The 13,865-nt window shown below is 32.1% G+C and overlaps 1 protein-coding gene across 1 annotated transcript in view; it reads right to left on the bottom strand.

Moving 5' to 3' along the window:
- Positions 1 to 13,865, bottom strand: part of LOC108911508 (serine/threonine-protein phosphatase rdgC) — a 100,522-nt gene that overhangs the window by 23,158 nt on the left and 63,499 nt on the right. Inside the window, exons 3-4 of the mRNA XM_018716467.1 lie at positions 6,712 to 6,839; positions 3,115 to 3,205 (exon numbers count right to left, since the gene is read on the bottom strand). Of these exons, the coding sequence (XP_018571983.1) occupies positions 3,115 to 3,205; positions 6,712 to 6,839 (219 nt within the window). The remainder of the gene's footprint in view (positions 1 to 3,114; positions 3,206 to 6,711; positions 6,840 to 13,865) is intronic.

Genomic DNA, 13,865 nt, shown 5'->3' with positions numbered 1-13,865 from the left:
TACCTTGATTTCAAGATGGAGAGTTCTCTTGAAGGAAATTGTTAGTAGAGAAAAAGATGTTGATTGTATGCTTTTGCAAAAAATAGAACCTTAATAATATACCGTCTACATTCGTGTACGCAATTTGAAACAAAAATATATATTTTATTACATAAAATAGTAGGTATTTAATTAACGCGGAAAAAAATGTACTCGTAATTATAAGTTGTACAGGGTGTTAAAAAAAGAGTGTAAAATATTTCAGGAGGTAATAGTATGAACCAAAATAAGCAGAAAAGTCTTAATAAACATGACGGTTGCGGAGATATGGACCACTATTCGTTTTTCAAACATTTTATTTTATTAGGAATAAACCGACAAAGGAAGCTTTTAACAGACAAAAAACAAAGTTGCAGAAGATGTTCAAAGTGCCCTCCGTTCATTTGGCTTCGTCTCAACAATATTCGAACTCTTTCGAAAACACCCTCCTTGGTTTGGATTTCTTGACAGTTTTGATTAATCCGTAGTTGCAGCTCTTCCAGGCTATTTACAGGAGTACCATACACTAATGTCTTCAAATATCCTCAAACAATGAAATCTAGAGGGTTCTGATCAGGCGATCTTGGAAGCCATAAAACAGGTCCGGCCCTTCCTACATATCTATGTGGAAAAGTTTGGTGTAAATGCTCTCTAACGGCCATGGAAAAATGAGCTGGAGCACCATCATGCTGGAACCACATTTGTTGCCTCTGATTCAAAGGAATGTCTTCCAAAAACTCATACAGTGTGTTCTGCAGAAAGTTGAGGTAAGCAGCGCCTGTTAATCGGTTTGGTAAAACAACAGGACCTAGAAACCTGTCACCTACAATACCCATCCAAACGTTTTATGAAAAACGTGTCTGATGTCCAGATTCTATTAAGAGCATGAGGATTTTCGTCGGCCCAAATATGCGTATTGTGAAAATTAAACACTCCATTTCTTGTGAACCCGGCCTCATCACTAAAAAGAATATTTGCAAGAAAACGAGGGTCTTCAGCATCATGACGTAGAAACCAGCGGCAAAAAACCAAACGTGCTTGATGATCATTTATTGGATTTAAGGCCTGTACTCGTTCCACATGGTATGGATAAAGCAGGTGCTCGTGAAGGATTCTCCAAACAAGAGGACCACTAATTCCTACTTCGGCTGATATTCTCCGCACACTCGTACCTGGATTCTGCTCTACCAGTGCTAGAATTTCTTCTTCTGCTCTAGGAGTGGATACCGACCTTGGTCTTCCGGATAAATGGCACTGTTTGCTCAAGGAACCGGTATCACGCAATCTTTGGTGAATTCTTCCAATACATGCGTTGTGAAGGAATCTGGCGATTTGGATAAGCGTCAACATAAAGACGTCGCGCTTCGGTGGCGTTCCCATTAGCACGACCATACATGACATGCATGTCTGTTAATTCTGCGTTAGAGTAACCAGCCATAGCGAAAGAAAACTTGTGCACTGAGAACAACTGTCAAATACGTACTGTTTATTTCACTAAACATCAACCAACTATTATAAGAAAATACACAACGTTTTTGCAAAATAAAAAAAGGGGCTAAAAACATAAAACATTCCATATCTCCGCAACCGTTACTTTGCGGACCCATGTTTATTGGGACTTTTCTGTTTATTTTTGTTCATACTATTACCTCTTTAAATATTTTACTCTCTTTTTGTAACACCCTGAATGTATGTACATATAAAATGTGAAAGTCTCCAGTCGCGGCTCAGGTATCTTCAAAGTTTTAAAGGGTTATGAATATTCAGGGACTATATTTTCGAGCATGAATGAATCTGAAAATAGTTACATTTTTACTGACAACGGAATCGAGAAGTACCTATTCTCTTCCCAACTATTAGTTTATACACTTTGTTATTAGTAGAATTTATGGGTTAACTATTATGTTTAAAGAGATCGTAATGGAGGAATTTGTTTTAACTATTAACTGTAGCTGGACTGAAAGAGGAAGAAAATTAGTTCAACTCGTTTAAATTTTCCACATCCTAGAAGAAAATTACAAATAAGAACTACCATAACTACGTCTCCCTTTTCCATAGGGCAACCTAGTAGCAGCACGTTGTACTCTCTCAATTTGGTATTTGTCATAAGTCACTATATTAGGTCAATAATTGACCTAATATAGTTTAACAGAGGTTGCAATGCCACTACGGGAAAATTCTTTGCGAAACATGTTCATTGCTTTCCTGTAGGTGAAACTTATGGTTTTCCCCAGGATAGAGATAACAATTCCACGGTCATTCTGTGACTTGAAAGTTTCAGGATTAGATCGATCAAAACGGAGCATGATGCATTTGACAGGATTAATAGGTTATGTATCAAACAGTCACTATACCATTCTTGAGTAAGGCTTAAATCACATTGAAGTTGTGCAGAATGACAAAAACGATAAACATAAAGTTTAGTATTATCTGAATGTTGACAAGATTTGCGCTGTGTCGACCAGATAATTATAAATTAAACATAATACTGGATCCAGTATAGATCCCTGAGCAACGCCATTAAACAATGTCTAGAGTATCACCAACTTTGCCACTAAACTTGGACACCTGATAAAGATTCGTATTCTGGGAAGCAATTTCCCACAAACATCATAACGATCTAGTTTTGCAAGCAATATTCTAATAGGAACTTCATCAAAAGCCTCACTGAAATCAAGGTATAAGGTAAATATGTTCAAAAGTATGTAATTTTGAGTTCGCACTAATATATTTTTTTATATGTCGCTACATATGAAACAATTTCGATAGTAGATTGTATTCTGTACCTATAATAACTTAATTAAAAGCAAGAATCCACTTTTTGAAAACTTCGTCAGTATTCAATATCAAAACATTTAACAAAATTGATGAAAGGTAGTCCAAAGCTGAAACAGTCCGAGAGCCAGGACTGGAGACATAGGCAGTATAATTTGGTTCAGTTGCCAATTAACATATTGTTCCAGTAACTAGTTTTAAACCGTTAGAAATATCTTTGACTGCTATTGGATCAAACATATGTATATGTAAATTTGTTAGTCTAAAGATTTCAGCATTAATCTGATTTATAATATAGATTCAATAATTTTTTGTTCTTACCATAGGAAGAACTTCTTGAAGTCTCTGTAGAGTCACATTCCCGATCGGATTGTGGTATGTGAGTCAACAAAGCATTGAAGAAATTATAAAGCTGTAACAAAAAGAAAATTGTTAAACTAATTATACACAGTTCCCAAACAGTTATAGATCGTAAAAACTAATTATTTACAGAGTTCCCAAGTAGTTATAGACAGTAAAGTTATAATTGTCCAGCTTTATTTGACGAGCTACAGAGAAAATGGAAATGTAGGTATTCTATGTCCATTTTCCCTTACACCTTTGAATAGTGAATTCTTGAATTTCTCAATTTCGAATATCTTTCATCGACCACCGTTTGTTATCCATATTTTTGCGTTATTGTATTTTCAACTTTCTTTTGAGTTCAATGTTACTTTTTTCAACTTCAATGACATTTTCCACGATGACTCGGAAGCTTGGGGTCATCGCAGCCCCTTGGTCTTCCTTGAACACGCCACTAATAGTCCAATTAACTAAGCCTTTAAATCGAAATTTTGTCAACTTGGCTGAATTTTTGATATGAGTTAGTTTAAGGTATATTATAACAATAAGTGAGAGTAATTTTTTGTTCAACCCCCGGCCAAGGGTGGAAAAAGATAAAACAAAGGGCTTTTTCAAGATAACTCAAAAAGGGTAAGAGCTAGAAAAAAAAGTTGTAAAGCAGACAATTCTACATAAAAATGGTCTCTTAGCTTTTTCTTGTACTATTAAAATTAACAGAGTTAGGGAGGCTAGAAGTTAAGGGAAGATTTCAGAAATTTAATTTTGTTAAATCATTAAAATTAACTATTAAAAATTTGATTTTTTGTTATAACTTTCTTATTAAAAATTAAAAAATATATCTATTTCTCTGAAAAGAAAAGTTACATATTCTAGAGCAGTTTGAAAAAAAAAGTTACAAAATTCAATCATTTTTCTGTTTATGATTTTTTTTAAATTTCTGAAATCTTCCCTTAACTTCTAGCCTCCCTAACTCTGTTAATTGTAATAGTACAAGAAAAAGTTACCTCTTACCCTTTTTGAGTTATCTTGAAAAAGCCCTTTGTTTTATCTTTTTCCACCCTTGGCCGGGGGTTGAACAAAAAATTACTCTCACTTATTGTTATAATATACCTTAAACTAACTCATATCAAAAATTCAGCCAAGTTGGTAAAATTTCGATTTAAAGGCTTAGTTAATTGGACTATAACTTGGATTATATAAAAGACGGTGGCACAACCTCCCACTTTATTATAGATTGTATATTCTATTGCACGGTCTAAAAGCCAAACAATGTGAAGACGGGCAAAGAAAATTAACCTTGTTTAATTTTCTCGCCCTTTAATTAAGCTTAAGGGGGGTTATAAACTTCAATACTAATCCAATTTATAATACTTTAGAACAACAAGAATCTTAATCAAACCTTTTGTTTATTAGTTAACTGTCTGGTGAATTGTACCAAGTAAGATTTATTGACCAAATATCTTCACATTAAGAGATACAATAGTTATCGACCCTTATACAGGGTGCGACACGAAGATTATACATGAGAAGTATATGTACAGGGTGATGGATACTTTTTGAGTATTGCATTTTTTTTTAAATGATTGAAGATAATTTAATTCTGAAAATATCAACAGTGAGGAATTTGTCTGTGAGTTTAGATATATCTTGCATACCTATAGATTTCTGGTAATGCAAAACGTTATTTGACTTCCTTAAAATTTATTTGAATTACCTTTAAATAAAGTAAAAATATTATTTCTCAGTTCATTGTGGAAAGTGAAGAAACTTAGCTGTTTGAATAAGTTCAGGCCATCAACTTTATTATGAAGTAGATGATACAGGAACCTTACAGCCTGACGTCCTTGGGTGCTTAATGCTTGGAATTAAACATATTTAATAGGACATTGCCATCAAAACCCTTTTCGGGATACATGACACTAGACTTAAGAGCTTAACATTTTAGAAACCGTTTTTGTATATAACCTATACCCTGTAAGGTAATGAAGTTGCGGGTTGATTTTATTACAAACGATTGTCTCGTTTAAAGTCAAAGTTTATGTTTTTCGGCGTTTTTTTAAGCGATAGTTTTTCTGATATTCCAAATCCTCTCTTTTCGTTGGGACATCTTCTCACAATTAGAAGTAAATACATATTAGAAAAGCAGTAATTTTTGCGGAGGAAGAACAAGTCTTTATTTGTTTTTTAATATTTTTCTATGCCTTTTAATATATTTTAATTAGATAAAATAATTAATAATAATAACAATCTTTAAGCATATTTATATAGCAAAACAGAGCCCATATCTGTATATTTCTGTTATAACTGATCTTAAAACTGAATGCGTTACTTTTGTCCAATAATTTGATATTTGACGCTGAAATATCACTCAAGTCGGTTAAAACTGTTTGTACAAGGTTCGTTTGCTTTGAAGTTGAATTTAAATTACAGGTTTTTTATGCTATAAGTTAAATTTACATAATGTACGTTTTGTGCTCAAATGCTCCAACATCAAAGGTACAACATTTTTCTCTCTTTGTAAATGAAGTTACAAACTTAGATTAAAAGAAGAGAAATTAATAAATATAATTTGTATATGGAGAAGGTTGAAAATGCAGATAAAAATATTGTAAAACATTCTGCTAATATTAACCTTTCTTACAAATTTGTACAAAGCAGAGTATTTTAAGTTATATTATTTGAATATTGTTTTCGTTTTTGTTTACAAGCAAGTTACAAGCATTTAAAAAAATATAATTTCATATTTCAATCAAAGTAAATGATAAATAAAAATGATGGTTGCTATAACAATAATTATTAGTTGTGTTTAAAGGTTAAACATTAGTTAACCATTATTAACCAAATTAACAAATCTTAAGACCATAAAAATTGTTCAAAATGTTCACCCTCGGCTCGAATGCAAGCCTCGCATAGGAGAACTAAAAATTCCGTCACTTGACGGATGAGATTTGGATCGTTTCTTATCTGCATACCTGCATCCTGAATTCTTTCAAGTAACTGCTGACGGGTAGTGATTTCAACATGGTAGACAAGCTGCTCCATGTATTCTCATAAATAAAAGTCTAAAAGATTTAGATCTAGGGAACACGGTGGCCTTGGACCTTATTGACCTATGCAATATGAACAAATAAAAATAAACAGTGTTCTACTTTACGTAATACGTTTAAAATTGTATTGTTTTGCTGTTTTCCAAATGTTTCTTTGAGCCAATTCAAAAGGTAAGCAAAATCTTATCTTGATGTTAGGAATGATCGTGTTTCATTGCTAAAACCTAATGTTTTGGAAGGCGGAAATTGGACCGATTTAAATCTGATATATTAAATGTTAAATAGCTTCCTGTTACTCATCCTTTACCTGTTCTAATAAAAAGATAATAATGTGTTATCCGAATGCGAAAGGTTTAAATATTAAGATTCAGGATCAGTTTGCTACGACGACTTTACAAGACTATATGGATTTTTAAGAATTAAGAGGAAAAGTTAAGGATTACTGTGATAAGTAGCGGAATGTTTATAAAGTGTTAGCAGAAGAGGTAGAATTTTAACTCTGTTGGTTATTTAACTTAGCTTACAATACCTTAACTTGATCTTGTTCTCCAGCGTATTCTAGAGTTTGAAATATGGTCCAAGTGTATCTACGTCTGACTTCCAAACGCGCCATGTATCTCCTGTACCATTTTTGGATCAGAAGAGATGCCTTAATTGCTGAAAAATAAAGAATTATGTTATAAAAACTGTTTAATCCATAGAGACATAAAAATATTAAATACATCAAATCGTCATATATAGATCTAGACATTGAGTTATTTTCTACCAAGTTTTTAGAAACAAGAAACCAGTTTTCGTTTCCAATATTAACATCACAGTTCACTGTATTCGAAAGTCCGTTTGCAACACATTGTTGTAGTGATTACTGTGCTGTTTTTCGAGACTACATTTAATAGCCGCATTTATTTTTCTTTCGAAAATGGCGCATGTATTTAGCAATCGAGAATATTATGATATGCTCATAATTTATGGCGATGCAAACGAAAATGCCCACAGAGCTTGTCAAGTGTACCGTGCAAGATATCCTGAACGACGACCAACTGCGACATCGTATTGCCGAAGCTTGTAATATGATTCGAGAGGACCGTGGCAATGTTGCAACGCGTGAGAGCGAATTGGATACGTCGTGCTGAAGCTTGTTTGCAAACAAATGGTGGGTACATCTATGAAAATCAGGAGTTCTCAAAAGGTGGCTCCTTGCAGTGTTGTAGTAAGTCAGATTTTGAAATTACATTTTACTCAACACAGATCCGTGTATTTACCTCATTTTGACATAACGGACGTGGTAAAAATATTTGTTCATTAACACCCTGTATATAAGAATGTACTGACTAATTAACATCACATTGCTTTTCTTAATAAATTTAAACCGAAACTTTATCAAAGTTTTGTACTGTAAAGAAAATAGCATATTACGAAATTCCTGGGAGAGCCAATATCAACAAGATAAACGACATTACTTTGAAATTCGAGGCATTGTAAAATTTCCTTTTTATTACAACTTTCCCCGTTTTTTAGACTTTCCCTTTGTTCCACTGTCACCACGAAGCAGGGGGCGGCGGCCGTAATTGTTTATATTTAAATTTTTAATGTTTAAGACAACGGCACAGTATAAACTTTTACGTATTTGCGTTGAATCGCTTTTTAATTATAGCGGACCTCCTGGCATTACCATATTTATAAAGGTCAGCTCATCGACGTTAATTTAATAAGTTTTCAATTTATATGGATGGTGGCGGATGGCGCCCGCCTGAAATTGAATAGTGAGTGGGACGCGGTGTCGATGTGAGATATTAAACGTTATCAACTTAAATCGTATTAGACATCATCAACCTAGATGAAGTGACGGAAGATAATTAGCGTTTGTGTTATTTATATACACTCATCGCCGTCATTCGCCCATTATGCAATTTTCACAAGACGTAATCCTCATAAAATTAATTATACGTTAACCACTTTGCATTCCAATCAACGCGTTTCAAGAAAAACTTAATACTTCAGTCAATTTATTTGCAATAGCAAAATACACACGTAGAATCTTGCTCGTGGATGTGAACTGTAACAAAAAGGTCTTCGGTTCGATCCGTCACGATCTCAATCTGTTAGTTTACACCAGAGGTTCCTAAACTTTTTTGTCTCGTAGACTACGTGCAAATATTTTCTGTTTTGGATAGACTCTCTGCCTTTGTAATATTGAATTGTTACAAATTCATCAACTTCAATTGTATTTTTGACGTTAAACAAAATGTTCTACTTCACGTATGCGCATAACATATTGATACTAGTATCAAATGTGCAAGTTTTACAGGTTACTCATGTTGCGACCACAGCGAATAGCCTACTTGCACAATGTTGTTGGTTTGACCCGTCGACGGAGAATGGTCCCATCATCATTTCGAATTCCAAATCCTCCAAATCTTCATCATGTTTCATAATGGAGAAAAAATGTGTATCAATAAAATTTTTCTCGTTGCGTTTATTAAAACCGCGATTTTTATCTTGGTTAAAAGTTTAGGAAGACTTTTACAGCAGTATAGTGATGAACGACATAATATAAAGGAGAAAAGTAGGGTTGTAAAGTAACAAGAAAAAGGCGTGGGTTGTGCTATTGGTTGTCTGTGAACGATGTATCGAAATAGATACGGAGAAAACTGCTATTGTATTTCCAATGATAGCCCTTGAGTATCATTCAATGGAACATTTATTTATGTTTTATGTGAAAATGGACATTTGATTAAAATATTACATTATGATTGTGTACTAAATTTTTTATAAATGCTTACATTATTGCCTTAACGCACTGTATGTATTTTATTTTAAGTAGAACACTAAACTAGAGGTATATCCGTGATTAAACGTGAATCTAGGTTAAGCCCTTCCCCTTTTTGAAATTTTCTGCAGTTTTTTTGGTTAATCTTTCTTGGAATGTGAAATTTATTATATTTAATTTTGTCTAAAATCTAAAAATTCATTTCCCCTGTTTTTTGGAACCAGTATACCCAGTGACTATAGCAGGTGGAAAATACGAGAGAAAAACAAGAAATTATAAAAAATAAGCTCTAATGGGACACTTCAAAATGATGAGGGGTGAAATCAAATATCAGATCATTTGTTAACTGTGTCAACGTACTTGAAAGAGTAAACAGTCCACTACGTTACAAAGAAGTGTTGGATGAAATGATTATAATGTATACACACTACTGAATTGAAAAAATTCATTAGAGTACAATGAATGTGAGTTTTAGATGATTTAAATTACACTGGATCCGTATAGCACCTCGTGCTATTGTATGTATGTACGTGTATATATTCACTCGATAAAGAAAAGTTCAAAGCGTTACAGTGTGTGTGTTTGTTTTAAACGTCCTAATTCACAATAGGCAATAATATTTTTCGCTGGTAATGCGCTTAAATACATTGTTTCATAAAATCTGTTTACATATTCTTTTTACCCGTGGTCATTAATCAGTTATTTAAATAAACGAACATAAATCACACCAAGGCAGATAATTAATTCCAGGCATTATCAAACGGTTTTTTTTTCAGTAATTTACAGAGGATATCTAAAATTTATGTAAAGGGCGATTAAAACAAATGGTTATTTATGCAAGTTGGACCGTTATTTTTTCCTGAAAATCGTTTATACAATGCAAAATTGCAATAATTTAAAACGTTTCGTTCCTGGTTAATGAACACCATGCCATCAGGATCGACGATTGGTCACAGTCCCTGATGGGTTCGCAGAGGTCTTGCGGCGAAGTTCGCGTTAGGTTTGGACAATTGGCCTCTCTGGATTTTACCCATCTGGATTGTCACCGATTGGAACTGATGATCGACTTATAATCCAACGCAGTACTTTAGTTTTGTCTTGTGGTTACAATTAATGTATCCAATGTATTAATAAAACAAAGCACACAACTGACATTTTTAAATCACGCATTGAACCGTAATAGAGAGCTGACGCATTTAAAAATGGAACTGATGAGAATTTTAGGAAATTTTTTAAGAATTGATTTGAATTGGCTTAGTGCGTAAATTATAATTAGCTATAGTCTACGTCATACATCTTTCGGGATATTTGAGTAAATGTGTTCTTTTTATTCTTAAATTAATATTTACATTAAAAATAAATACTTTTCTTTAGACGCAAGTGTTTAAAAATCTTTCATGTTGCGAATTTAATACACCAATCTCATTTTATAAAGAAAATATGTACTTTTGAATAGTATGGCAAAGAAAAGAAGAAAAGAAAAGCAATAAACTTAACCGAATCAAGGCACTGATGGGACTATAAAGTGTAGGAAAAATGAGTTATACACAGCTCTTAATAATACAGGGTATTTCAGAATAACTACCTAAAGAAAATTAAAATAAGAAAGTGAGAAAATATTTGTTCCATAATATTGTGTATAAATATGTGTTATAGATTACTGTAATGATAAACAATTTGCAGAGACAATTGAATCTGTAAAATTTTTTATTCATTCTTTTGGTGATATCTCTTTCAATATTAGAGATATGCCCATTAAACTTTATATCTTTGTAATTCTGAAAAAGGGTGGAGATATTTTACTCATTTCTGTAACTGAAGGCACTTGGTTTCTATGTCAAAAACAGACATCTATATACAAATACTAGCATACCAATTTGCTATATACCTAACAGACAAAACATTTGAGATGTTGGGGAAAAAATAATTTTTTTCTGCCAACTTTATCGTTCTATATAACGGCTGAATCAATCAATTTGAGTAGAGCAATGTATAGTTAAACTGTCCCAATTTGATCATGGAATGTTGGAATATCCGGTAGCTATATTAAAGTTTTTCAACAGCACAGAAATGCTGTGTTGAAAGGAAAACAAATACAAATATGTCATTTATTCAAATCAAGCCCGAAATTAAAATTCACTCACAGTGAATTGACTGTAGAAAGACAGCAAAAACTGTTCTCTCTATATAAGTGATATGGCTTTTGGTTATCCCTCTCTTTATTTTGGGTTTAATGGAAACCGTACGGACGGGTATATAAATGCAAATTTGGAATAAAATACAATTAAAACTTTTCCAATTACCTCCAAAATAGAACGTTAATGACAAACTCAAGAGCGTGACATAATTGTTGAAAATGTTACTGTATTACTAATATTTGAGTTTTTGGTCAACGCAAAATAAAATTGCGAGAAAAATATAGATAAATTTTTAAAAGCATATTTTATCCACTAATCTCCTAAAATTATATCTACTAAGTTGTTTACTTACAGTTTGCAACAATGTTTCATTTTTGTTGTAGAATGTTAGTAGAATTATCTTTAAAATTACAAATTAATAATGACTTAAAGGTAAATTAAAAGGTGTTAATAAATTAACTGAAGTTCCTTTCTTACATAATTTTGTTGGGGCTTAAAAATGAGAACAGAAACTGAAAAATATTAATAAAAGGAATAAATAGGTACTAATTACATTTAAGAAGTTTTTAAAAACAGTCTTTAGTGAATTGTTGGGTATCAAAGAACAATTTAAAACAATAAACTTTTAATTAATTTATTCTAACTATATAAAAACCACAACTAGGAATTGATATTATACGAGATATATCGATGTGTGTTGCGGGGATGACTGTGTCGAAGTCGTGTTGGTTTCTGTGACACCAGATTTATGTGACAACGACGGATTCAAAGGTCGTATACTATTTCCTACCCATGTCCTTATGCTTTTCGCGAAACTGTCGAATTGTACTGTTTCAGCTTTCTCCTGTGATGTAGATAATTTGCACAGATCTTGGAATACCCTAATTATTTTTCCTTACAGCACCATCATTTTATTTAAAGATGTTTTGTCTCCATTCATGAATAAATATAACAGTGAATTCGATCCCATTTATATTTATGTTCGATTTTAATATTGCTTGCATAATTAAATATACTTTATTTACAGGGCTTTGTTTATTATATTGTTTATTTCATTTTATAGAAACTGGAGTTTTGTATAACTTTTCATTTTAGTAACAAATTAATAACATTTATAATTATTTGCAACTTTATTTGACGCAGATCTTCAATAATAATAATAGAGAATTGTTAAATTATTTATAAAAGTTTCAGAATTGTAATAAATAATTTCAATCGAAAACCATTGAAAGTCGTTAATTTTTGCACCGACACCGATATCACAGTTCAACAAAAATCCTAGTAGTGTTTTGTTGAGATATATTGATAATTCCGGTAATTTAAAAGTTTTAAAACTACACTAGGAAAACTACATTTTTCTGTCTGATAACCAAAAGAAATATAACAGATCACTGTAAATTAGTTTTCTTCACTGTATTTCGAATATCTCGAAGGGTAAAGTTCACGTGGGGATTTCCCCACGAAAAACACGGAGAAACTGGTACACGATATGTTGTTTATAAATTGTTTATACTTTAACATATTTTTTGCGTTACAGAAATGCATGGAACATGGATCGAAAATAAAATTAAATGTGACAGCAATAAATTTTTCGTTTAGTTCAGTGAACTTGACTGGCTGATACATTTGGCACAGACATTTATTTACCAAATCTTTATAGTTTCGTTCAGATTTATGATAAAATAACTTATATTTATTAAGAAATCTCCAAAATTGAAATATTTTGGAGTCATAGAAAAACTTTACATGACATTCGTCATCGTGTAATGATGTCACTACCAGTGGTCTATTCTTAATTGACAGAAAACAGAGCGTGTGTTGCTTTTAGATTAATTTAATAATTTTGAATAACAATCTGAATATTAAGTCACAACATTATTTTTGTCAAATCGTCAAAGAATTCACACTAAATAACTAGTCTGTGGACATAAAAATATGTTCCAGACATTGTATTATAATTAATTATTTTGTAGAGGTGCCGCAAAACTCGTATTAATGTGAAAATAATGTATGTGCTTAGAATAAGATGGTACTGCATTATATAATACGAAGAAAGTAAACCTTTATATACAGCGTTGTTAATATTTTCCAACTGCAATTGCCATTTACATTACTGTCAACGTTTTTGTTCGAGAGTTCCTTTGAAAAATAGCTTCACAAAAGCAAATAATATGAAAAATGGACAACCCTAGTAGTTTTGCCGTCTTTATCACTTCATTTTATCTTTTATTTTGGATCATTTGTTTTTACACGATATAAAATATTGGTCTCTTTAGACCTTTGCGAGCTTATATTGCTTTCTTACAAAGAAAAACCCAAACATATAAACTTACAGGTACAGAAATTTAATAAGCTATTTATGCAAAACCATAAATAATTCCGGAAGAAAAGGAACATTTGACTGAAAAGAAAATACAGGGTGTATAAGGACTTAAGGATAGTCATATGGAAATCTTGTTTTACAGATAACTAGAAAAACTTGTAAATTTGTAACTATAAATATTAGAAGCTTAAATTTTCAAAGATTGGCATAAATTAACATCTTGTATGGACTGGTGCTATTAGTTAGAAGTTTCCTAGTCCTCACTGACAGCTGTCAGCTGCCTTTTCCTTACGAATACCATTTTCATTTTTTTACATTGTCATATAGCCTACTTAATTTCTGATCTACTAATATGTAGATGACATTCCTAAAAGTAATACAATATTTCTCTGGAAAGCCCTGTATTCTTTGATTACAAGCTTAACAACGGATGTAGTTATCTCTTCTTAGTT

The sequence above is a fragment of the Anoplophora glabripennis genome, unplaced genomic scaffold, assembly GCF_000390285.2.
Source record: "Anoplophora glabripennis isolate ALB-LARVAE unplaced genomic scaffold, Agla_2.0 scaffold6, whole genome shotgun sequence".
Lineage (NCBI taxonomy): Eukaryota > Metazoa > Arthropoda > Insecta > Coleoptera > Cerambycidae > Anoplophora > Anoplophora glabripennis.
Note: the sequence above shows the minus strand (reverse complement) of the source record. Positions and strands in the feature narration are given on the sequence as shown.